This window comes from Symphalangus syndactylus, chromosome 10, assembly GCF_028878055.3.
Source record: "Symphalangus syndactylus isolate Jambi chromosome 10, NHGRI_mSymSyn1-v2.1_pri, whole genome shotgun sequence".
Classification (NCBI taxonomy): domain Eukaryota; kingdom Metazoa; phylum Chordata; class Mammalia; order Primates; family Hylobatidae; genus Symphalangus; species Symphalangus syndactylus.
The window spans coordinates 32,830,060-32,857,417 of NC_072432.2; the positions used below are offsets into that span (position 1 = coordinate 32,830,060).

At 36.5% G+C, this 27,358-nt stretch overlaps 1 protein-coding gene across 1 annotated transcript in view; it reads right to left on the reverse strand.

Moving 5' to 3' along the window:
- ARHGEF38 (Rho guanine nucleotide exchange factor 38) overlaps positions 1-24,947 on the reverse strand; it is a 140,021-nt gene extending 115,074 nt beyond the window's left edge. The window contains exon 1 of the mRNA XM_055296836.2: positions 24,606-24,947. Within this exon, the coding sequence (XP_055152811.1) occupies positions 24,606-24,801 (196 nt within the window). The 5' untranslated portion in view covers positions 24,802-24,947. The remainder of the gene's footprint in view (positions 1-24,605) is intronic.
- Positions 24,948-27,358: the final 2,411 nt, after the last annotated feature.

A 27,358-nucleotide genomic window follows, 5' to 3' on the forward strand; every position in this document is an offset into this window, starting at 1 on the left:
GGAGAAAATATTTTTAAACTATGTCTCTGAAAAAGGACTAATATCCAGAATCTACAAGGAAGTCAAACAAATTAACGAAAAAACAAATAACCCCATCAAAAAGTGGGCAAAGGACATAAATAGACGTTTCTCAGAAGAAAATATACAAATGACCCACAAACATGAAAAAATGCTCAGCATCACTAATTGTCAGGGAAATGCAAATTAAAGCCACAATGGGATACCATCTTACTCCAGTAAGAATGGCCATTATCAAAAAGTCAACAATTGATAGATGTTGATGTAGATGTGATGAAAGGAGAATGCTTCTACTCTGCTGGTGGGAATGTAAATAAGTACAACCTCTGTGAAAAATAGTATGGAGATTCCTCAAAGAACTAGAAGTAGATCTACCATTCAATCCAGCCATCCCACTACTGGCTATCTACCCAAAGGAAAGAAGTCATTATATGAAAAAGACACATGTACATGTATGTTTATTGCAGCACAATTCACAATTGCAAAGATATGAAGCCAACCTAAGTGCCCACTGACCAATGAGTGGATACAGAAAATATGGTGTGTGTGTGTGTATATATATATGTGTGTGTGTGTGTATATATATATATATGCGTATATATATGTGTATATATGCATATATATATATATATATATATATGCTATGGAATATAGCTGTAAAAAAGAATGAAATAATGTCTTTTGCAGCAACCTGGATGGAGCTGGATGCCATTATTCTATATGGGATACAAAACTACATAATGGGTACAACATACATTACTCAGGTGATAGGTGCACTAAAATGTCAGAATTCACTACTATATAATCAATCTATGTAACCAAAAATGACTTGTACCCCAAAAACTATTGAAATAAAAAAATTTTTTTAATCCAACAAATAAGGGATAGAAAGAAACTGCCTTACCATAATAAAAGCCATATATGAAACATTAACAGCAAACATCATACCCAATGGTGAAAGACTGAAGGCTTCTCTTCTAAGATCAGAAACAAGACAAGGATGCCTGCTCTTGCCACTTCTTTTTTTTTTTTTTCTTTTTTTTTTTTTGAGATGGAGGCTTGCCCTGTCACCCAGGCGGGAGTGCAATGGCACCATCTCCATTCACTACAACCTCTGCCACCTGGGGTCAAGCGATTTTCCTGCCTTAGCCTCCGAGTAGCTGGGATTACAGGTGCCTCCCACCATGCCTGGCTAATTTTTTTTTTTTTATCTTTAGTAGAAATGGGGTTTCACTATGTTGATCAGGCTGGTCTTGAACTCCTGACCCCAGGATCCACCCACATTAGCCTCCCAAAGTGCTGGGATTACAGGCGTGAGCCACCGCACCTGGCCTTTGCCACTTCTTTTCAACATAATACTGAAAATTCTAGCTGGAGCAATTAGGCAAGAAAAAGAGATAAATGCATCCAAAGTGGAAAAAAGAGTAAAATTCTCTCTGTTCTAAAATTATATGATCTCATGTGTAGAAAACTAAATGTTCGCTCCAAAAACTGTTGGAACTAATAAATTCAGTAAAGTAGCAGAATATGAAGTCAACACACAAAAATCAGTTGCGTTTTTTCTATACAGTAGCAATGAACAATCTGAAAAAATATTAAGAAAGCGTTTCCATTCACAATAGCATCAAAAAGAATGAAATACTTATGAATTAACATAACCAAAGAGGAGAAAGATTTGCACAATGAAAGCTGTAAAATATTATTAAAAGAAATTAAAGATATAAATAAATGAGAAGATATGTTCATGGACGGAAAGACTTAATATTGTTAAGACGTCAATACTACCCAAAGTGATTTACAGATTCTATGCAATCTTTTTTTATCAAAATTCCAAATTTTTTTGCAGAAATAAAAAAAACCCATCCTAAAACTTATATGGCATCTCAAGGGACAACAATAGGCCAAAATAATCTTGAAAAAAGAATAAAGCTGGAGAAACTCATGCTTTCTGATTTCAAAACTTACTACAAAGTTACAGTAAGTCAACATATTGTGGTACTGGCATAAATACAGACTAATGAAACAGAATAAAGAACCAGAAATAAATCCTTGCATATATGGTCAAATGATATTTTACAAGGGTGCCAAGACTATTTTATGGGGAAAAGACAACTTTTCAACAAATGGTGCTTGGAAAATTGGATATTTGCATGTAAAAGAATGAAGTTAGACCCTTATCTAACACCATATACAAAATTGAACTCAAAATGGATCAGAAATCTAAAAATATAAAACTCGTAAAGGAAAACATAGGGCAAAAATTTCATATTGAATTTGGCAGTAATTTCTTGGATATGACAAAGGCTCAGGCCTTTTTCTTCTTTTCTGAAGAAACAGAAAAGTTGGCCTTATGAAAATTTTAAAGTTTATGCATCAGAAGTCACTATCAACAAAATAAAAGAGCAATTTACAGCATAATAGAAAATATTTGTATATCTGATAAAAGATTAATATTCAGAATGTAGAAAGAGCTCCAAAACTCAGCAACAACAACAACAACAAAATAAACAACCTGAATAAAAAATGAGCAAAGCACTTGAATGGACTTTTCTCCAAAGAAAATATACAAAGGGCCCATCAGCATATGAAAAGATGCTCAGCATCACTGATCATGAGGGAAAAGCAAATCATAACTACAGTGAGATACCACTTTGCACCCATTAGGATGGCTAATATATTTAAAAAAATAAGCCAGGAGTGTTGGCAAGGATGTGGAGAAATTGGAATTGGAATTCTCGAGTATTGTTGGTAGACTGCATTATTCTCAATAGCTAAAGCACGGAAGCAACCCAAGTATCCATTAATGGATAAATAGATGAGCAAAATGTGGAATATTCAGAAAACGGAATATTATTCAGCCTTAAAAAGAAAGGGAATTATGACATATGTTATAACCTGGATGAAACTTGAGGACATTATGGCAAGTAAAATAAGCCAGGCACAAAGGGCAAATACATATGATCCCACTTGTATGAGGTACTTAGAATAGTCGAAATCATAGAAACAGAAAATGGAGATGGTTGCCAAGGGCTGAGGATGGGGGAGAAGAGACAGTTATTGTTTAATAGTTATAGAGTTTCATTTTTACAAGATGAAAAGAGTGCTGGAGGTGGTGGTGAGGTTTGCAGAACATTACAAATGTATTTAATGCCACGGAACTGTGCACTTTAAAGTGGCTAAGATGGTAAATGTTGTTATGTGCATTTTACCACAAATGAAAAATTAGGGGGAAAATGAACCTAATGAGACTATGAAACAAATGCAAATAGAATAGACATAGCAAGGCTTCCTGGGCATACTAAAATATTTTTCCAAAATTTTAACAGTTATATAGTAATTGGAAAAAAAAGTTTCAATGTCAGAAGAAGTCATGTTTTCAAATTCATAATAGTTTTGATTTGAATTTGGAGTGCAAGGCAATTTAAACAAAACAGATCTTCTCTCCTTAAAAAAAAAGTCTTCTGGGAGTTTTAAAAATCACATAGAAAGATAGGTTTATAAAGATGAGGAGTTGAAGTATAAATAGAGTATACAGCATAACTGAATACATCTTTGTTCCAAACATTATACTGATGATGGAATGACCTTCATAGTTAATGATACCCTTCTATCTCACAGGCTGTTTGACTATATATCATGTTCAACACACAGGACTAATGTACTTTCACCTGGCTTCTTTCTATCAGGCACCATATGTATGCTGCATCAAATTTCCTGGCAAAAATGTTATTCCAAGGTAATGTGTATAATAAAAATGTTCCCTTGGTGTCACAACAATATCATTTCTCTTCTGACAGTATTGTTAGAATCTACATTGATGAATACTCATCTGCCAATTCGAATAGGAACATATGTGTGGGTAAGAATAGTCATGCACTCCTTCTCACTATTATGAAATATAAAGACTGAAATGACTTCTTGGAGGAATTCAATGCAAAATATCAAAAATCTTCCTAAAGAGGCATGAGCAGGCAGGGCACGGTGGCTCACGCCTGTAATCCCAGCACTTTGGGAGGCTGAGGTGGGTGGATCACCTGAGGTCAGGAGTTTGAGACCAGCCTAGTCAACACAGTGAAACTCGTCTCTACTAAAAATACAAAATATTAGCTGGGCATGGTGGTGGGCGCCTGTAATCCCAGCTACTTGGGAGGCTGAGGTGGGAGAATCACTTGAACCCATGAGGCGGAGATTGCAGTGAGCCAAGATCGTGCCATTGCACTCCCAGCCTGGGTGACAGAGTGAGACTCCGTCTCACAAAAAAAAAAAAAAAAAAAAAAAAGAAGAGGCATGAGTTCATTTTAGGACTGCAATTGTCATTTCAATAATTTTAATAACAAATTTTTCCTCCTATAGATGGATATATTCTTTTTTCTCCAACTTTTTCATTGTAGTAAAATAGACATGACATAAAAGGTACGATGTTAACTATTTTTAAGTGTGCAGTTCAGCGGCATTAAATGCATTCACATTGTTGGACAACCACTACCACCAAACATCTCCAGAATGTTTTCATCTTTCTAAACAAATTTTATGCCTATTAAACAATACTTATGCATTGCTTCCTCCCTCCAGCCTCTGGCAACCATCATTCTGCTTTTTTGTCTCTATGAATTTGACTACTATGTACTTCATATAAGTAGAGTCATACAGTATTTGTTCTTTTGTGTCTGGCTTATTTCAGTTAGCAGAATGTACTCAAGGTTCATCTGTGTTGTATCATGTTTCCTCAAGGTTCATTGACGTTATATCATGTTATCAGAATTTCCTTTCCTTTTAAGGCTGATGATACTCCATTGTGTATATATACTATGATATGGATTGGCTGTGTCCCCACCCAAATCTCATCTTGAATTGTAGATCCCATAATCCCTACGTGTCGTGGGAGGGACCTGGTGGGAGGTAATTGAATCATAAGGATGGTTACAAGGATGGTTACCCCTAGGCTGCTGTTTTTGGACAGTGAGTGAGTTCTCACAAGATCTGACAGTTTTACAAGGGCCTTTCCCCCGCTCTTCACTCATAGTTCCCCTTTCTGTTGCCATGAGAAGGATGTGTTTGCTTCCTCTTCTGCCATGATTGTAAGTTTCCTGAGGCCTCCCCAGCCATGTGGAACTGAGTTAATTAAATCTCTTTCCTTTATAAATTACCCAGTCTCAGGTATGTCTTTATCAGCAGCATGAGAACAGACTAATACATACTGCATTTTGTTTATAAACGTGTATATTCCCCCAAATTATTTTTGATATTAAAGCATTATACACTATTACTGCAATTATATTTGATTATAATGCATTGTGATAAACCTATAATAAGAGCAACCAGTTTCAAGAACTTTTTATTTACCAGTTTTTAAAATATGCATTATTTATTATCTTTCTCACAACTCTAAAAATGGGATATTATGCTAATTTTAGAGATGAAACTGAATACAGTGAATGTATGTAAATATATCCAGTGATTCATAGAATATGCAGAAGAGCTGGGATTCAAACTTTATGTGCTTAGCTCCGAAGCCTGGGCTCTCTCCCTTCACTCCCTGCCTGGAACTGTTGTGATCATGGTACATTATGTTCTATGTAGTGGAATTTTGCTGGACAGGGAGGCATAGAGTTCAGTTCTGGCAATGACACCCACTTCCTGTGTGACCTGGACCAAGTCATTTGGCTTCACTAAATTGATTCACCATAGAAGGAGAAAAAGAATAATAGTAATATTAAATGATAATAAAAGCTAACATTTTTTAGTGCAAACACTGAGTTCGTTTTGCATTTGCTCTTCAATCTTCACAAAAACGCAGAAAGATGTATATATATTCCCTTCCTTTTACACATGCAGAAGCTGACACACACAGAGGTTAAGTAGTTTGCCCAAGGTCACACCACTGAAAGTGGCGGGCCAAGATTCAAACCTGAGCCAGTCTGGCTCCTGAACCTGCATGTTAACCACTGCTCACTGCTAGGAGGTTGTGAGAATTGAGATAAAGCATGAAAATTGCTTAATTCAATGTCTGACACACCAGAAACCTCTCAAAAAATGTCAGTCATTGTTTTTATGACCATGATTTATTTGCCATTATTCTGTATCTGGTTCTGAATGGCTGCACCTGCTTTCCCTCTTTTTCTTTTCCTTGAAAATGTTCCAAGGGCAAGAGGGGAGATTGACCATCTATCAGGAAATTGCCCTCCTTGGCTGGAAAAAGCAAAAACAGCAAAGACTGCTACAAAGTCGGTTCAACACCAGGCCTAATGTGCACTGCTATTATTCAGGCTAAATTCAAATGAGCTAGGGACATAGCCCTTGCATGTTGTTTAGCATAATATAATAACATCTGAATTTTAAAAATCTGAATCATTTACCCCAAAGCTAAATTACCAATGCAAATAAGTTTCTGAGCATTCACTGAAAATGTGCTTCTCAAACAAGTTTAATGGGCAAGGAGATGATTAAATAGCTGTGTCCTGCTAAAGTACACAGCTTATTATTACTTATAAAATTCTAAGTCATTATTTATTTAGATTAAGGTTCCCCTCTGATATTATTTTTCAATAGCTACCAATAAATAATCCTAAATTTAGATTTTCTTAATTGTATTGAAATCTTACTGATCTCTTAGTAAAGAATAGTTGTAGTGAATAATTTCATATACCAAGCTTAAGGTTTTGTTTAATGCCTTACTTAACAACACTTGCCCTCACCCTAAAAATAATTTTCAGGAATATGCACTTTTATAAACAAAATGCGGTATGTATTAGTTTGTTCTCATGCTGCTAATAAAGACATACTTCAAGAATGCTGGAACATTCTCATACTCCCAACAACCAACCAGGCAGGCACACATACACCATTTGATACATACTTATTGAGCGACTTTCACAGTCATTTGACTGTGGAGAACACAAAGATAATACAACACAAGAATCTGGCCATTAATATATAATTTCATCACAACACAAATATGTTTATAATTACATACAAATCAAAGAATATTAGAATTTGAAGGTAAGTTAACAATTTTACAAATTCCATAGTCTTTGGAGTTAAAAAACCTTATATCTAATTTAATATTAATTTTTTAAATTACATATTGGATATTGAGTTGATATTGTGCTCTGTGTTGTGTATATTATAATGAATAAACAACAGCTCTTATCATCAAGATATGTATAATCTAGAAGTAAAGACAGGGTATTAAAGTCATGAGCTAAATCAACATTTTCCATTATCTCCCTAAAATGCACAAACTGATGTCTATGTACTTCTCCACTTAACAATCAAGGGGCATATTTTTCAAGACTTAATTGTGTTCAACAGCTGACCTCATTATGTCAGTTGTACTTCTTTGTAATTATATTACTTTAACTTAACTTACATAAATTAATGAAATATAAGGGTAAAATACCACGTGTATGTTTCTGTGAAAACTGCTTTAATGTTTTGAAATAATTTTTTAAAGTCAAGTTGCCAGAGCACTGCTGTTATATTAGGAGTTGAATGAGACAAATTTAAAAGATTAAGAATTATTCCAGAAAGATTTTGCAGACAAATCACTTTGCATTTTAAAATATTGGTCAGTATTTAAAAACTGGTGTAAATGGAGTACTTACTATTCAGCCATAAAAAGAATAATATCCCATCATCTGCAACAACATGGATGGAACTGGAGGCCATTATGTTAAGTGAAAAAAGTCAGGCACAGAAAGACAAACTTTGCATGTTCTCACTTATCTGTGGGTGCTAAAAATTAAAACAATTGAACTCATGAAGATAGATAGTAAAAGGATGGCAGGCCAGGTGTGTAATCTCAGCACTTTCAGAGGCCAAGGCAGGAGGATCACCTAAGATCAGGAGTTCAAGACTAGCCTGACCAACATGGAGAAATCTTGTCTCCACTAAAAATACAAAATTAGCTGGGCGTGGTGGTGCATGCCTGTAATCCCAGCTACTCGGGAGGCTGAGGCAGGAGAATCAATTGAACCCGGGAGGTAGAGGTTGTGGTGAGCCAAGATCGTGCCATTGCACTCCAGCCTGGGCAACAAGAGCAAAACTCCGTCTCTAAAAAAACAAAAAAAAAAAAAAAAAAAAAGATGGCTGCCAGATGCTGGGAAGAGTAGTCTGGGGGACGTAGCGGAGGAAAGGGGGATGATTAACGGGTACAAAAAAATAGTTAGAAAGAATAAGTAAGGCCCGGTATTTGCTAACACAATAGGGTGACTATAATAAAAAAAATTTAATTGTACATTTCAAAATATCTAAGAGAGTATAACTTGGTTATTTGTAACCCAAAGGATAAATGCTTGAGGTGATCGATACCCTATTTTTCCTGATGGAATTACTATGCATTGCATGCCTGTATCAGAATATCTCACGTAACCCATAAATATATGCATCTATTATATACCCACAAAAATTAAAAATAAAAAAATTGAAACTGTAGTTAGTACAAATATAATTATGATAACCTGTGACCCATGCAAGCATAGCACAGCCTGGACATCAGTCCTATGGAGAAGTGACACAGTTGAAATCTGAAACAGGTAGCACAAGGTGAAGAGAAATGCAAAAGTGTCATGAGCAAAAGAAATAGTATATTTAAAGGCTTGGTGGCAAAAAAAGATGCAAAAACAACTTAGTGCAGCTGACGTACAAGTGATAGAGGTTGTGAAAAGGGGACAAGTCTGGAGAAATTCTCAGGAGACAGACATCGACAATGAGGAATTTTTTAATAAATGAGGGGCATGATTTGATTCTCTTAGCAAGATCACTTTGGCCTCCCCAGAACTAGATTTGAGAGGGGAGAGTGAGGAGGAAGCCTATGGTTAGTGAAGTGGCTCTTCCCCTAATCACTAGGGGGAAGAAGGAGAGAGTTAAGCTTAGTCTAATTGCCAAGAAGATAGAAAGAGCAGATCAAGAGAAATTCAAGAGGTGAAATTAGCATGAACTGGTGAGTAATCAATGCAGAGGGTAAAGGAGAAGTCAAAGCTGACTCTCAGATTTCTGACTTGTTAACTGGCTCATGGTGCCATTTAAAGAAATAGGGAACAACGGGAAAAGAGCAGGTAGAGGAGATAAGGTGATAAGTTCTGCTCAGCTCTATCTCATTATATAAAAAAAGGAAGCTAATTTCTAGAGAGAGTAAGTCTTCTACCTTAAGTAACAAAGCCAGAAATTGAGTTCAGAACTTCTGACCAACACTCCCTCCCTGCCTCTATCAGTCCAATTCCCTTTCTACCCGTATAGTGCAAACACCCACCCATAATTCAATCTACGGTTTTATTCCTGACAGATCATTACAAAACCCCCAGATATGATTATAAATGTTCTTTCATCCCTCTCCATGCTGCCAATTTCATATCTGCCCCCATAAACCCAAAAAAACCTTGGCTTAGCATTGCGTTGAACCCTACCAACAGAAGTTTCACACAGTAAAATCTTTTATCTTTTAAAATCAGTTTCAATGGAAATCTGACCCACAGAAAGATGAATGGAGCAGCCTTCTGTGAAATAGGTTGAAAATAATTGCATGTCAGACAGGGTTTGGAGGGGAGCCAGTGGGGTATTAAGTGAAAATGTGGAGGAACAGACCCTCTGAGACTCTGAATTTGAAACCTCAAATACTAGGGCTGGGAATATTTTATCTTCATTGGTAGGGCATGTGATTTATTTCCTCTGACTGCTAATTGGCACAGAAAGTAGATTAGTGGATTTCAAAAAGGAATTAAACAAAGCTTACCTGGCTTGAAAAATACTTAAGTGGTATTGGTTTGAATTTACAGGCTCCAACAGTGATCAGCATAGCACAGACAGAGCAATGAGGAGTTAAATAAATGGGTACTTCTGAAAATGTTTTTATTTAAAGTCTTTAGCAGAAGATGAGTGAAAAGGGGAAGATTCTAAGCCCTGAATAGAATGGGAACTTGACTTGGTAAAGGCCTCCCTGTATTCAATTATTCTCTTGTGATTGTTCTATTATTGAGAATGCAAAATTTTGGCTGGATAAGAAATATTGCTTTTATCCATTTGTTCTTTCATTCAACTAATATTTATTGAGTGTTCATTGTGCCATGCATTGTTCTAGACCTGTGGTTCTTAATCTGGCAACTGTACATCTCCCCCACCCCCAGGGGATATTTGGCAAAGTTTGGAGTCGTTTTTGGTTCTCACAGCTGAAGTCAGGGGTGGCTACCAGCAGTGATGGATGCTTCTGTTAATATCCTACAATGCACAGGACCACTCCCCACAACAAAGAATCAGTAGTATAAATATTGAGAAATCCTGTTCTAGATGCTAGCAATAGAGCAATGAAAAAAAAAAACAAAACGAGAAAAACCTCAGCCCTTATGAAACTTATATTTTAATGATAAAAGAGAAACAAAAAACCAGTTAATAAGGAAACATATAGCTACCAGATAGTGACAAGGTACTGTGAAGAAAAATAAAGCAGGTGCTGCTGGTGGTTACTATTGTATAGGAAGAGGTCAGGAAGACCTCAGTAATAAGGTGATTTTTGAGCAGAAACTTAAAGAGAAACAAGTCATGGTACAGTAGTGAAGGTTGATCCCATCCCATTGTTTTGTTTTATTTTGCTTTTTCTTCCAGTACTGCATGAATTCAAGGTAAAGGTAAGTTTAAAATAATTTCTGGGAAAATTATCAGAGCATTCTTGCTTCCCCACACCTCTTTTTATCACTAAAATTGTATACAGGTTTAGACGTAGAGGTATACCATTCTTCATTTTTTACTCATTTTAGAAAAATGAGAAACAGGGTTAGTTTTCCTCTCAACCAATTGAAACAGAGTCCTTTAGTTCAACTTAGTCGATTATTGCAGGTCACAGGTTTGAAACACCAGATATAAAACAGTGATTGATGCATCAGTGTATGTATATGCACACATATATTCTTCATAAGTATGCAGTATATATGCACATAGTATACACAGTGAGTATATTAACATACTCTTTACTACACATGAGGTAATATGAGGGCAGAAAAGGTCATCAGGGTTTGAACATAAACATAAATGTGGAAAAGGATATTTTGAAAATAAGATGAAATTATGATTTGAATGGGTGTTTTTTTGTTTTTAGTTTGTACACACTTATAAGAACGCATAGCAAAAAAGATATAGAATTTGAGCTTTTCTTATAGATTTAACCCAATCCAAAATCTTATTTGATTTATGATTCAGTGAAAGAAAAATCTAACTACAATTGTATGATTCTAATACTCTATATATGAAAAATCAAACACTTAAAAATTTTTGCTCACAACTGCAATTTAATGAAGCTTTAAGTTACTCAGAGTTGTTCTGCCTTTTTTCCCAAGGATTCCTTTATTAAAAGCAATATAATTTTATATCTCAAGTTAATATTTTACTTCTATGCAGAAATGCTGATAATAAAGAAGCAAAAGCACACTATGAGATTATAATTGCAGTATTTTAAAAATATTTAGTAAAGTTTTCAATATTTTAAAAACAGTAGCACCATTGTAACATAATGACAATCCTAAATGTCTGATTGGTGTGGCATTAACAAGCAATTCAAATGCTGAGTATTTCAAATATGTTATTTATATTTTTAGATTTATAGATCTGGTCAACAAAAAAAAAAAGGAAATGAGAAAATCACTCTACTTAGAATGTTTGATTATCTCAGAACAAAAATATTTTAATTTCTGTTTCTATATCTGGTTATGAAAATGTGATATTATGTTCAGAGGAATAACTTATCAGTTCTCCAGTACATGGTAGATGTGATTTTTTTTATGCCCTTGCTAATGATGGCAGAATTTTAAAGGATGATTCAACAGAATATAGTATAGAGAAGAGAAATGTGAGACATGAGAAAAATTGATAAATAATTACTTCAGCTGAGTCAGATGCATACCTAGGTGCTGTAACCCTGAAGCCAGAGAAGAGGTAATCAAGAGCTGGCTGAGATGGAATGAGCCATGGAGAAGGACCTCCTTTATTCACCAGGACTTTCACTGCACAATTTTTTCTAGGCACTGTAGATATAAATATGCCTGTCTTCAAGAAGTTCAACTGAGTGAGAGAGACACGGACATGTAAATATCAACTATGTGACATATAGAGAGGGCGTGAGAGATGAATATACTTTAGGTGTAATGACTGGGAAGGAGAGACATAAAAAGATGAGTAAGGGTTTATAAAGCAACTGGGATGGGGGTCAGCCCTCCTAATCAAGGCATACCAGTCCAAAGTAGAACTATCCTGCATGATGTAAACCAAAAATAAAATTCTAAGCTCCCCAACCATCTGAATGAACCCCTCCTCTTGGCCAAGGGCATTGCAAAGTTAAACTGGAAAACTAGTTCAGGCCATGATGAGAAAGGGGAGTTGGATATGCCTCATTATTCCCTCATCCCTGTTCGAATTCAGACACAGCTAACCAGCATTAACACTAAAACAGATCCTAAGACCGATAGAACAGATTGTTTAAGTCTGGTAAGAAACATGTACAATCTACTCTCTCTGAAGCCTGCTACCTGGGGTCTTCATCTGTATGAAAACCTTGGTCTCCACAACCCCTTATCTTAACCCTTACATTCCTTTCTATTGATTCTAGGTCTTTAGATAATAACTCAACCAATTGCCAATCAGAAAATCTTTGACTCTACCTATGAGCTGGAAGCCCCCAGTTGTCCCACCTTTCCTGACCCAAGCTTAAAATGTATAAAACCAAGTTGTAGGTTGACCACCTTGGGCACATGTTCTCAGGATCTCGAGGGCTGTGTCACAGGCCATTGGCCACTCATATTTGGCTCAGAATATACATCTTCAAGTATTTCACAGAGTTTGACTCTTTTCATTGACAGAAGTAACACTGTCCTCCAGGCCAGAGATGAGATAGAGTCAAATTGGGAAAAGCCTTACATTCCATTTTAATGTTGTAAACCAAGGGCCACCAAACTTTTTTATTATTTTTTATTGTGGTAAAATATTCAGGACATAAAATTTACCATGTTAACTACTTTTAAGTAAACAGTTCAGTATCATTAAATACATTCACATTACTGTGCAATCATTAGAACTTTTTCATCTTCCCAAATTGAAACTCTACCCATTAAACAATAATTCCCCATTTCCTCATTCCCCCAGCCCCTGGAAACCACCATTCTACTTTTTGTCCCTATGAATTTGACTACTCTATGTACCTCATATAAGTAGAATCATATAGCGTTTGTCCTTTTGTGACTAGCTTATTTTAGTTAGCACAATATCTTTGATGATCATCCATGTAGTAGCATGTCAGAATTTTATTGCAAATGTTTTTATTGTGTCAGTTAAACTGTTCTGTGTATATACCTTTAATATATGTATAGTATTAACGTATCATACACATTATGAAGCATACACAACAATAAATATTTTCAAAAAGCAATACTGAAAAACAAACCTGTTTTTTTCTTCACACAATAGATTGTCTATAAAATCTCCAGGGGTTTACATATTCCCCTCTTTAGGTACTGCTGCTAGCTATAGAAAAATGAAAAGTAATGAGGAATGTTAAGCAAAGAAGCCATGTAGTTTGACACTCTGATTCAGTTTTTCACCAAGTACCCTAATCCAGGTAAGTACTCTGTAGTTAGTGATGAAAAGGAGTTTTCAAAGACTAGATAATTCAGATAATCAGTTTTGTATTTTTAGAGTAGAATATTCTAGTGATTCTGTGAAGTATGGACTTATTCAATGCAAGTACATATCTTTCTAATTTCCAAGCACATAGAACATTTTGTTGAGAGGCATAAAATAACACAGCTACTGAAAAATACTTGTTGGTCACTGTTCACTTCAAGATTGCCGATGAATGTATCGGCAGAACTTACGGTTCTCTTGATGCTTGTGAGTATTGTTCAAAAGTTTATTAAAATCAGTTGATTTCTTAAAAGCAAACAACAAAACAGGTACTACTACTAAAAACTAAGGTTAGAACAGGAAAACTGCATGATGGTTGAAAAAGCAATGACTTCGGAGCCAACCAAACCTCAGGAAAACTGACTTCACCAGTTGCTATCAATAGCTATGTGACCACTGGGAGAATGCTTATACCTCTCTTAACCTCTGTTTTATCATCTATAAATATATGGCAATAACTTATTTGCAAAGTTGCTAAGAGCATGAAATGATGTACTGCACCTAAGTGCCTACTACAGATGTTCAGTTGGTGTTTGTACCTGCTCTTCTATGTAGAAATCCCCAAATACAAAAAACTAGTATTATTACCTTGTTCCATGTATGAGGACCAGCATAATCCCTCTGCCTGGAATGCCTTCTGCCCCTAAAAGTTCTAATTGGATTTCAAGATTCAGATTTCAGTGTATTTTCTTTTGGCATTTCAGAGGTGCAATTAAGCTCTTTCTTATCATAGCTCCTATATTGCTTTATTTGTGTCTCTAATAGTAATAACCACTTAATATGTGATGGATGCCATGTTAGCACCAGTTCCCCTTAAAGGAAGGGATAAGTTATTATTTCAGCTGCTGGGAGTGCAACCAGCAGATACGCCCTCTTTAGGAATTATCTCAGATGAAAGCACCTCTCAGGCCATGCCCTTTCCCAAGATAGCCACATCCCCAAACGTAAAGTGTGATACAAGGGCCCACGTCCTTCACAACACTGGGGACAACTTCAAAAAATCATCCGTCTTCAGAACTCCCCTCAGAGTTGGCTAAAGCTTCCAATGAGACCACATCACAGCTCGGCCTCTCCCTCTGCCCAGGCTTATGTCCTTCCCTTTTCTTCCCCAGGTAGTGGTCACAAAAATGTTGCCTCGTAACTCCCCTCCACCCTAATATCTATTTCAGAATTTGCAAGTTGGAAACCCAATTTGCAGTATACTTCAGGCCCTTGTTACATTACTACAATAATTTGTTCACAACCTGTCTCATTCAATGGGCTGGGTGTGCTTCTGATATTTTAAAAAATATTCTTAGGACCTAGTCATACCTGGCACATATGAATACCTAGCAAATATTTATTGAATCAATTCATTTAGAAATAGATCCTATTTTTCTTGGCCAGGAAATTCTTTCCATTCTCTTCTTTAATTAAATTTATTTATTTATAATCTTTCTTTACAGAAAAAGAATGTAAAGAAGTTAACTGAAAGTTAACTACCATTACATAGTGGGAAAGTGAGAATGACAGAATTGTAAAATCAAGTATGTCATAAGGATCAATATAGTTGTAATTATTCATTGGATATTTTAAAGTCATTCAGTAAATAGTCATTGAGCAGAATAACTGTATACCAGGCATTGCTTAAATGCTAAGTCTTTTTCCCCAAGGAGAACTATATTCAAATGACAGCGAAAGCCAAAAATAGAATAAAGTAGTATAATTTCAGGGTAATAGGTGGTATGAAAGCCACTGAGGGGGATCAGAACACACCATCCCTAAATATGCCACTTTGGGATATTGATTATTTTGAACTGGAGATGCTCAGTAGCAGATGCAGGAAGGGCTCTCTGCCTTTTCCTTTTTTACTTAAAAGTAGAGTGTAAATTTACCATGAGAAAAGAGCCCTCCCTATATCACCAAGAAGGGAATATTCTCATCATCAGAGAGAGGGAGTTGATACAGAGATGAATCTACACAAACAAATCTTACAAAAATAACCCTTGTCTTCCATTAGCTTCTCCCAAGTATTTCCTAGTCACTTTTCCACAATTTCTTTCCCCAATCCTAAACTCTTTTATTTTGGCTTTGTCATATCTCCACAATTTATGACCTTTGTTAAAATGTTATATAAACCCCTAGGTCTAACTTCTTCTTTGAGGTTTTTACTTCTTTCTTCCTACAAAGCCCCCCATGACACATAAAAATAGTAACCTCAAGTAAAAATTGTATGCTTTTTCTTTTGTTAGTACGTCTTTTGTCTGTACAATTCACAGGTCCTAGTCACAGAATTTAAGAGGGTAGAGGAAAAGTATTTCCTCACCTACATCACTTTAGGTCGGATGGTCAGGGAGGGACTCCCAAAAAAGGTCATAAAAAGGCTTCAGTGATAAAAATCCACACTTGCAGAGATTTGGGGAAAGAAACTTTTATTTTATTTTATTTTATTCTATTTTATTTTAGTTTATTTTAGTTTTGTTTAGTAGTTTAGTTTAGTTTAGTTTAGTTTAGAGACTCCAGGCTGGAGTGCAGTGGCATGATCTGAGCTCACTGTAACTTCTGCCTCCCAGGTTCTAGTGATTCTTGTACCTCAGCCTCCCAAGTAGCTGGGATTACAGGCATGCACCACCAACCAGCTAATGTTTTTGTTTGTTTGTTTTTTCTTAGTAGAGACAGCGTCTCACCATGTTGCACAGACTGGTCTCAAACTCCTGGGCTCAAGCGATAAACCCACCTTGGCCACCCAAAGTGCTGGGATTACAGGCCTAAGCCACCACACCCTGCCTATATGGGCAAGAAACTTTTAGACAGACAAAATAGTTAATATAAAGGCCAGGGAACAAAAACAAATTTGACCCTAAGCTCCTAGCAGCTAAATATAGTAAATTGCTTGTTTTTATCTGGGAGGGGATGTGTTTTTATTCTTAAGGAGAGTCAACTTTCCATTGAATAAAATCTAGATGGCACTGAGAGAGGTAAACGATGTCTTCATCAACCATTTCACAACAAACACAGAAGGAGAAATCTGTGATGGCTTTCTGTAGTGACACTGGAGACCTAACATTAAGAAGCATTCAGGAAAGACAGTTTATGTGAGGTGCTATAATGACTCACAATACTTAGAGTAGTAGCTAGATGACATGACCTTTAAGTTTTCTTCTTTAAGTAAGAATTGTATGTCAGTCTAAGATTGCATTCTCTATCGAGGGCTTCCGTGCAGGTATCTTAGACTATTCATTTATTCTCTGGTTCATTAATCAAGAAAAAAATTGTTCAGAAAACCTTGGACAAAGTCTTTAATCACAGCACTCTGTGTTTCTGCTGCATTTAAGTTATGACTCACAATTTAGGCTGACTTCATAGAATTCTACTGAAATATCACCTATCCAGATAAAAAGTTGCTTGTTTCCCACATACAATTCAATTCTTTTTATTTGCAAATGTATTCCCTCCTCTCATTGCTGTAGAATAGGACTCTCAGTTATTCTGATATATATTAAGTTTTATTGAGATGCAAATAAATGACAACAGGCATAAAATTAAAGAAAGATGAGTTTCAGTGTCAAGATGCTCAATGAAGCAGGAAATGGAGATCATTAAGCTATTACTATAAGACAGGTTTGCTTAACCTACCTTTGTAATTTTGTTCCCTGACAACTAAACAAAAAAAGTGTTTATTAAACAGTAACACTCTGGCAGGGACATGCCACTATAAGTCAAAAGAAAGAAAATATATTCCAAAGTGAAAAACGGCAAGTTAAGCTTTATTATGGTAGCAGAGAAATGTCATCACATTACAAAACGTGCTGCAACCATCAAATGTCTTTGACTTCTTAGTAAATCATGTGTAAAATACCTACTCAGTCAACTAGTTAAATTCATTCCATTTTGCAAATATTTCAAGCATGCGATATCTCAAACCCAAGGTCTACCACCTATTTTTCTCAATGATAAAATCAGAACTGAAGAGAAGAGATGTTGGGATTCAGTAACAGTGTATGTGACAGCATCTGGCTAGTATAGTTCCTAGTAGATAACGTAACACAAATACTCAATCTCTCCCTTCCCTCCCCTTCCCTCTTACTTTCACAATCTAGTGTAGAAGAAGGGTTATATTCTGAAATAGATTACAGCCAAAAACCACACATAGCTGCCTCCTTTGTGGGACCTAGATCAAGGATACGGATGGAGGCCAGCATACCAGATCTACATATTTAAAAGTTATAAATGAAGCTGGCAAACTATTAAATAAAATGTGATATTTCCTTCTGTCTTGATAAATATATTTTATAACAATCTGAAAGGCCAACTTCTAATTTAGATTTCTCATATCCCTCAGAGTTTTATGCCAAAATTTGGCAGGGGGCCATGGGACACACGCACTCCTACCTAGTCTTGAGGCTTGAATCCCTATTCTTCTCTCTACCAGCTTTCCCACCCAGAGGAACCTGGTAAGCATGATCTGAACACTCCAGCATGATCAAGCTCCAGAAACACCCCCATCATCAATTATCCTTTAGGCCTAAGAGCATGCACACCAGCAACCACGGTCTGCTCTTGAAAGCGTGGGATAAGAAGCGGTCCAAGCAAATGTTGGAGCCAGGACTGAGGCCTGTTGAACAGAAAATTCCAGTCTCAGATACAGTCTAGAAGTGAAGATAGGACTCCCAAATAAGCCGTAACTTTGAGTCTTGACTGGTTCTAAGAATGATACTGCTTACAAATTTGGCAACTCTTGCAATAATTCTACTTTTATCAGGAAATCAATATTCATAAAGCTACTGATGCTAATATGATTATGGCATCAAGAAAAAGTAATTCTATAAACAGAGGTTTTTTTTTTTCTCTTCCTGTGTCAACAGAAACAAGATGAATGTGGCTTGGGTGCTTTTCTCTCTCCCATCTTTTCTCCAACTATATTACCATTTTAAGGTATATTTCTATTCATTCTTGCTGCTTGCTTGGTTTCTATCTGTCTCTCCCCTCCCCTTCTCTCTCTCCTTCCTTTCTTTCATTCCTTCTTCCTCTTGATGTCTCATTTTGATAAACCCATAATTTTTATAAACACAAAAAAAGCACAACTAGAAATTGTGTTTGCTACTTTTAAGAAAGTTACACCTAAAGTCATATCGGCCAAACACAGGAATAAATTTGCCCATCACAATGTGGTGGTAGTAGAATAGCTCGAACAGTCTGAATTTCTGTGACTCGCACATTATTTGACACAAATGGTCCTTCTAAAAACTGCAAGATGTCTCTACCGAAAAAAATAGGAAAGTAAAATACCGTGCTTTACACTGGTTTCTATACATGCAGTAAGACAAAAGTTACTGCGTTTTTAAAGCGTCTTGCCTTTTAGAAAGATTTGCCCTTCAAAGTATGACACACACCTGTTTGTACTGGTGTCACATTACTGATTCAAATACTTCCCATTTCACTGTGGAGTGTATGAAGGCAGATAAAGGGGAAGGAGCTACTCACTAATCAAAGAACAGGCACGAACAAAAAGGGTTTGTAGCACTGGGATAGAAACATGCACAGGAGGCTGGACAATTTGTTTTACTCCATTCTTCATTTGGCCTTGAACAAAACTCACCAAGTCTTCCAGTGTTAATTTCTGCTCCCTGACAGACTGTCTATATACTTAAAAAACATTTTAAATTAAATGCCCTCATAGTCTTACCAAGTCTAATTTATTATTTGAGCCACTTGTACCCACATGGCACAATATGTTATTTTGTTTAAGTTCATACAGTAGGGTGGTTCATCTTTAGCACCATATTAAGACAACTTTGGGTCTCATAAAGATAACTTTTCTTAATGAGAATGATACAATAGCCTTTGCAAAAATAGCAGGTACCACAGACCCACTATGAAATGGAGACGTAATTTTTGCCTTGTGTTACCGGCAGTGGTAATGGGTAATAGCATTTTACCCATGTATTCTCACCTTTTCACCTGGTGTTGGATAAACAAAAATATGCATTGGCCAGAAAATTAACCAGAAGTTTAGTGTGGCCATAGAGGATAAAGGTAACTGACCCATCTCGGTTGGTTTGGGCTGCTATAACAAATATATTAGAGTCTAGGTGGCTTAAGTTTACCAAAAATTTATTTTTCACAGTTCTGGAGGCTGAAAAATCCAGAATCAAGTTGGTCTTATTCCTAATGCGGAAGATCTTATTCCTGCTGAGAGCCCACTTCCTGGTTTGCACATGGCCACCTTCTTGTATCCTGACATGGCTGAGAGTAGAGAGAAGCAAGCTCTCTCTTGTCTTTTTTTTTTTTAAGGGACACTAATCCCATTCACGAAAGCTTCACCCTTAATACCTAATTACCTCCCAAAGACTCCACCTCCTAATACTGTCACACTGGGGATTAGGTTTCACATAGGAATTTTAGAGGAACACAAACATTCAGTCCATAGTACCCATACTGAGAGGAAACCTATAATGTCAGTGATATAATTCATATATGGTTTTCAGAAAAGACTCCTGAATGTTAGTAAACTTTTGTTCTTTTTGTTCTTTAAATTTTACAGTAACTTTCAATAAAAAGTCTAATCATTGCAAAAAAGCGTCTCAAGTACACATACAAACACATACACGTACATACATGTATATCTATATCTACATACTGGAGATATATATATACACACATATATATACACATATATATATCTGCATATGCACAGACAGACTTCTGTATAACTATTTAAATTAGGCATATTTCAAATGTAGAGATCATGTATATAAGTATTTATGAAACCCTTTCTGAGTTTTTACAACTCAACCCTAAATTTCTTGTATTTAGGTAATTTCTATGGCTCCCAGTAGAATGGAAATGAGGAATTGAGCTAGTGGAAGTTAAGATGGCTCTTGTTACAAACAGAAGAGGAATTCTTGAAATATGGTTGTTGTGTGCTCTGAAAGGTCGAGTTGGGAATGAAACAGGCTTCCACTAAGAATTACTTATTATATAAATTCTGTACCTTTTAATCTCTGATGTTCATTTAACTGAAAAATCATCTTTCTGATAGAAACATGTGTCCTCACATATTTAGATAAATACAATGGCTCTTATTTCAGGCCTTGGTGTCTTTCTTCACACCAGTTTCCTGCTTGGGCCTGGTCATTCAAGTCGTTCACTCTATTTAACAGTTGCTGAGTGTTTACTGTATTCTGGGCTGCTGAGATGAAACAGTTAACAAGACAGATAGGGTTTCTTTCATGGTGTATGAGAGGGGAGGGAGAGAAAAGGGAGGGGAACGACAGTCAATAACAGGTGATAAACAAGGAAACAAAAACAATTTCAGACAGAGCTAAATAGAGTGAAGAGGTTAAAATGCCCTTCTCTTACGTGTACCTTCCCTCATCCCTACCCTTATCATTTCTTAGAGACACCATTTTCTGACAACCTCCGTCATGCAGTCCCGAATAGACTGTTTCCTCCTTTTGTGGACCCACTGATCCTACCTCCACTTCTAGCATGCCACTTTATTGTATTTATTTGTTTACCTGTCTTATCTTTCCCAACCAGACTTTGAGCCTCTTTGGAGTAAAGGTCAGACATGTTTTCTTAATGATTTTGTAGTTGTAATTCCTGGCACATATTCTGTTTTTGCTCTTCATTGTAACCCTCAAGACACAGCATCTAAAACATTCAATAAATGTCAATTTGCCAAATGTGTATGATTTTACAATTTGTATTCTTTCCAGTGTATCAAGGGCCTTGAGAAAAATTAATTTCAAAGAACAAGGCATAACATATTGAATAAATGCTAGTCAACTGAATTAATCTGTTCAAGGAGTAAGGGAGCCTAAGGGTAGCCTTTCTATTATTGTACAACTCAAGGCTTAGTAGGAATGACTATGTTGATGTGATCACAATCTTCTGCAAAGGTTTTAGGATGTCCTCGTTAGAGCCATGTTCTATCATTTTAATTCAGCCAGTGTACCATTTTAAAAATTGTTATTACGACTTAAGTTTCATGCTACTAAAGTGATGTGAGAAATTGAATTGAACAGATAGACTATGTATTATGAGTTAAAAGACAAGCTCGAGAGCGCCAGAGAAAGAGCCTAGGTTTTCCAGAACCCAGAGAACTTGCTTCCCCAGAGAGTTAGAGCAGTGAATTTTACTCAAGTAATATAGCATTGAAGGACAACCAATTAAATAACTAATTAAATAACCAGCTAAATAATTTGAGGAATGTGGTGTTGCCAGAAATTCCAGTATTTGAAAGCACTCTTTGACCTCACAAGAGCTTTAGGCCATCTGTCTGAGGGCTCTAACCAGTCCCGGTGTTTATTCAGTGCCTCCCAGGGACTACCAGTTCCAAGAAAGGGAGAGGAAAAGCTCTCGGCATTTGAATAATAAAGAGCTTCTTAAGGTGATTTAGGACTCATCTGCATAATAATGGGTATTGTACAGGCCAGAGAACAAACGCACAGAACTGATTGCTTTGAACATTAATGAGAAAATGCCTTCCCTTCTTGCCAAAGCTGTTCTAGTTGAACCATGCAAAAAGCTCTATTAGGCATTCGATAATCAGACTTGGATTCTTTTAAGGGTTACGTTTTTAAAATGTTACTTCTCAGGAGGCCAGCCTATCTTTATGGCTTATGTGCTCCTCTATACTTCTTGGTGATTTTTCTCAAGCACAGACTAGAAGCATGTGTTAGCTTCTGAGTTTTGCCTTCCACCTTCAAAGAATCCAACAAAGCACAGGAAAGCCACAAATCAAATGAAGTGTGTAAAAAGCCTGAGGTCTTCTGCAAAGTAACCAACCCATGTCTGCTCTATTGTGTGGTCATAGACTTATTTTTTTAGAAAATTTAGTAAGCAAAAATTTGTGAGTAGCAAAAATTATTTTCTATTTTTATTTTGCTAATAGAGACTCTTATAGATGCTGAATTAGTGAAACTCAGACAGAAAAAACATGTCATTAGGCATGTTTTTATAAAGCAATGGGCTTTTCCTGAATTTCTAGATGTGGTCTCTTCATCAAAGGACAAAAAAGAATTGAAAAAGAGAAATAAGGTATACAAACTTCGATTAATATTGGGCAAGTTCTGTTTTATCATTATGGTACCCATTATTCCTAAAATTTGTCAGCCAGTATACTAGATGTTTTATGTAATTATCTAATTTCAATCTCCCAACAACACTATGTGGCAAGTATCATTAGGCCCACTTTCACAGACAGGAAAATTGAGGCTCAGATATTTAAAGTAATTTGCTCAAGTTCTAATTGGTAGTAAGTTGAAGAACCAGGATTAGAAACTAAATGTGTATGCTTTTAAATTCTCGTGGTACATATTCATCATGGAATACTACACAGCCAGAAGAAAGAACAAAATCACGTCCTTTGCAGCAACATGGATACAACCGGAGGCCATTATCCTAAGCAAATTAATGCTGGAACAGAAAACCAAATACTGCATGTTCTCACTTATGAGTGAGAGCTAAACATTAGACACACATGGACATAAACGTGGCAACAATAGATACTGGGGACTACTGGAGTGGGGAGAAAGGGACAGAGGCAAGGGCTGGAAAACTACCTACTGGGTACTATGCTCAGTACCCCGGTGACGAGATCATTTGTACCCCAAATCGCAGCATCACACAAAATACCCATGTAACAAACACACACATATACCCCCTGAATCTAAAATAAAAGTTGAAATTTTAAGACATCCATTCTTTCCGATGTATCCATTGCCTTGAGAAAAATTAATTTCAAAGATTAAACAATGCCCTCCTTCATTTAAAAAAAAAAAAAAGCATTTGAGGATAAGATTGATGCTGTGCTTTAGTGCTGAACTACCAGTAATTTTTTTTTTATTTTTACACATTAACTTATAGTAATAATTTTTAGATTTAATTTAAATGCATTTAATTTAACTTATTTAACTTAATTAATTTGCATAACTAAATCTAAGCTCATATTTGTGGAAAGAGATTTGTTAAATATAAGCATGTCCTATTGGTCTTTCTGACCTCATCATAGTTTTTAAATCCAAAACGACAGCTCACAGTGGGATGATGAGAATTCAAACACACCTTGTGCTAAAAGCAGGAGAGGCAAGTTCTGGAGGACCACCTAACAAGTACTGAAGAGAAGACTTAAAATGCTGCCCAATATCAACATCAAAATGAAGTTTTACTAGAACAAATGACCTTCAGGAAACAGAGGACAGAAAGAAAGGATAGTTAGGACAGGATATAGATTAAGGCCCTGAAACAAATGATGTGCTATCATAACTGTGCCAAATTATCTTTGTACCATCACAAAATAAACAAGTTATTTCCTCAAATGTCATTCAAAATAAGCATGCTAAACATTTCTTACCATATTTGAGTATTATTCAATTTACTCAAAGGAAATGATCACCTAAGTGAATTTCAGCAAATCTTGTTATACCGTCTCTCTGACTATAACATTCCTTCTTTGTCATAGACAAGATTATAGTTTCATGCCCCTATTTAAGATGACCACAATCACAGTTCAGTACAATTACCTAAATAAATCTCATGGTGTAATATCACATCTGTACCCATTGAGATAAACAATCTTTTGTAGGTTTCTAAATCATTTGCTTTCTAGTGTTTCCCACTTCTTAAGTTGGGTAAAGAAGGGAGAAGAAAAGAGGAAGGTAGAAAAAAATGATTACCCTCACCAGGAAAAAAAAAAAAAAAAAAAAAGAAAAACCCAGCAATATTAAGAGTAATTCAGAATTGACTCTTTAACATTGAATTACATAACAAATTTTTTTCCTATAATTTACAGGTCACATTTACTTTCATCTTCTTATTTTGTGGGAAGGAGAGGTGGTATTCAATTTTCTCCTCTGCCTTGTGTGTTTTCTTTGCAATTGGAAACATAGCAGAAATGGAGCTGGGAGTGCAGTAACTGGGACAATTGATTTCTTTTTGGTTACCTTGTAATTTCTGGTTGTATTCAGTCCTGTCAGATTGGCTCCTCCTCAAGGTGCCAGAGTGGTCCCCAGAAACACTGTTCTCAACCACAGTGTCAGTCTTCCTTCTCTCCAGCATATAGAGTCTGGACCTCAAGAAGGCCAGATTCTTTTTCTTGGTGACCATGTTTTCTTTCCCAGTGGCTTCTTTGGGCTCCATATTAGGCAAAGATAAGCTTTGGAGGCTTGCAGGGAATGGCTGGTTGCTAAGGTGCCTCAGGGTGAGGGTTAAAGCTACTAGAGTGACGAGTTTATCTGTCCCCTTCTAACTAAACCGCTTCACTCCAGGGTTACCTGGCTGTGACTGCCACCACCTCTACGAAGTCCCAGAGCTCCACCCACATGAGGTCATTCTTTTTTAAACCTAGAATCCAACAGGGGAAGCTGCCACCTGTTACCTGAGAGACTTGCAGCACAGAGCTAGGCAAAGCAGGGACTGTGCTGTCACATGCTACTGAAGCAAACAAAAATCCCATTGTGTGGAGTGAGGGGTGGGGAAAAAGGAAAGTGAACAAGGTGAGGCAGTGAGGAAGGAAGTACACGTTAGCATAACCTGCTGTTTATGGGTTTAATGTGTGCCCATGGGTGTGTGCAGGTGCACTCAGGACACTGTGTTGTGGTCTGCTGCCTGGAGGCAGACTGGGGCTTGTGTGTGGCTTTTGGCTAGAGTTACTCACAGGTGACCCATGGAGTCAGTGCAGGGGCTATGAGAATTTGCATTTGCGTCAAAACAGTGAGTACAGAATCATTTTCAGTGATTACTGTGCACACTCGAAGTTATGCTTCTGCCTTTAAACGTTGAACATTCAGCAATTATTTACTGAAAACATACTTGCCAAACCCTGATCCGCATTCCTGAGGAAATAAGGATTCACACGTGAGAGTCAACTGGCAGCAGGCAAAAGAAGTGGAGGGGAATGCCCATAGAGGCCTAGAGCCTTTTCAGATTTCTCACTCTCCACAGGCTGCCCTTGCCTGAAACTAATCCTCCCATGGTCCCACCCTGTTCTTCTATGTTCTGGTCCTTAGGAAAATAAGCTCCGTGTCAGGGTTCAATTTCTATAAGATCTTTTCCCTGTCCCTTTCATAGATGTAGTGCCAGAAAAGGGCATCCCACCTTGGGAATTTAAGAAGAGGAAAAGTGTTTGAAACTGAAGAGGCACTACACTTCTAGAAAGTAGAAAGGATAGGGCAGGGATTGAAAGAGAGAAAGGCGAACAGTGATAGGCCTTTCATTAATTTTTTTGAAGTTGTTTTTCCTCATATTTCCTGAGATCTCTCAAGGGGGAAATTCTAAGAAGCTCTGGGAATGTGCTGAGTGCTCTGTATGCCTTCGTTAAAGAAAAGAAAGACCCTAAGGAGGAAAATGGATTCTCTCCTATTATAAAGGGACCACCAAAATCCAGCTCTGTGTTGACCAGTCTGAATCTTGCATAACTTCTGTTAGAAAAGATTTATAAATGAGGAGAAAGATGTAAAAGTCATTTCCCAGCTCAGGATGTGTGAGCGGAATATAGTTTGCCTAATTATCTTAAAAGATAAATGACACATCTTCACCCACTATGGAGACATCCATATATAGCTTGGTGTATTGAATGGCTTTTATTTAATATAATTGATAGTCTTTTTTGAATAAGTCCTCCCAAGTACATTTAATAAATACTTTTAAAGGCATATTTACCTCTAAAATATAAAAGGAATTTTTTTGATTTATGTCAAAATACCTCAATTGTGTTCTAATATTATATATGTATGAATGTATGTATGCATATACACACTTATTTATATTCGCCTGGTAACTACCAGGGATTTATTTAGATACAGTACCACTGAAAAAAAAAAGTGCAATTAAAACTACAGGATTTAATGGGTAACATGAGGTTTAGGACACAGCACTCAGAAACTTTGTCAATGGACCATAAAAATCAGATCAAGACCTAACAAAAATGGTAGCATGAATTTACACATGATAAATGCTTAAGAAATGTATAAATACTATAGCGAATATAACCCTTTATCTTGCAAAAGACGTGACATTTGCTTGTGGAAATGGGCCTCAGAAAAGTCACAGCTTATGGGTTGTGAAATGGCAGAAGAAGCATTATTTGAAATCAGAGGGAAATTTATTACACCAGATGTGGATGGGTGTGGCTCATAACTCAGGCAGTGAACTGAGGTCACTGGTAATGTTTGAGGAGTGTACCTGTGTGAGTTTTGTGTATTCTTATGTGGCTCAGGTTATCCGGGTAGTTTTCTGCATTCGACTAGTGTTTCAAGTAGACAAAATCACACACAAACAAATGAGAAATTGTGTTGTGTTCAAACACTTCCCTAACATGTCAATTTTGTTGGAACAAATTTGTATTTTCAAAACAAGTGTTATAGCAGAACTTATTGTAATAGCTTCATTATACAACCCTGTATTGTTTAACAACAAGCATACATTCTGAGAAAAGCATCATTAGACAATTTTGTCACTGTGTGAACATTATGGAATATATTTTCTTTAAAAGTAGCTTCATTATACCATCCTGTATTGTTTAACAACAAGGTACATTCTGAGGAAAGCATTATTAGGCAATTTTGTCATTGTGCGAACATCATGGAATGTATTTAGGCACACCTAAATGGTATAGCCTACTACACATCTAGGCTATATGGTACTGCCTATTGCTCCTGGGCTATAAACCTGTTATTGTACTGAGTACCAGAGGCTA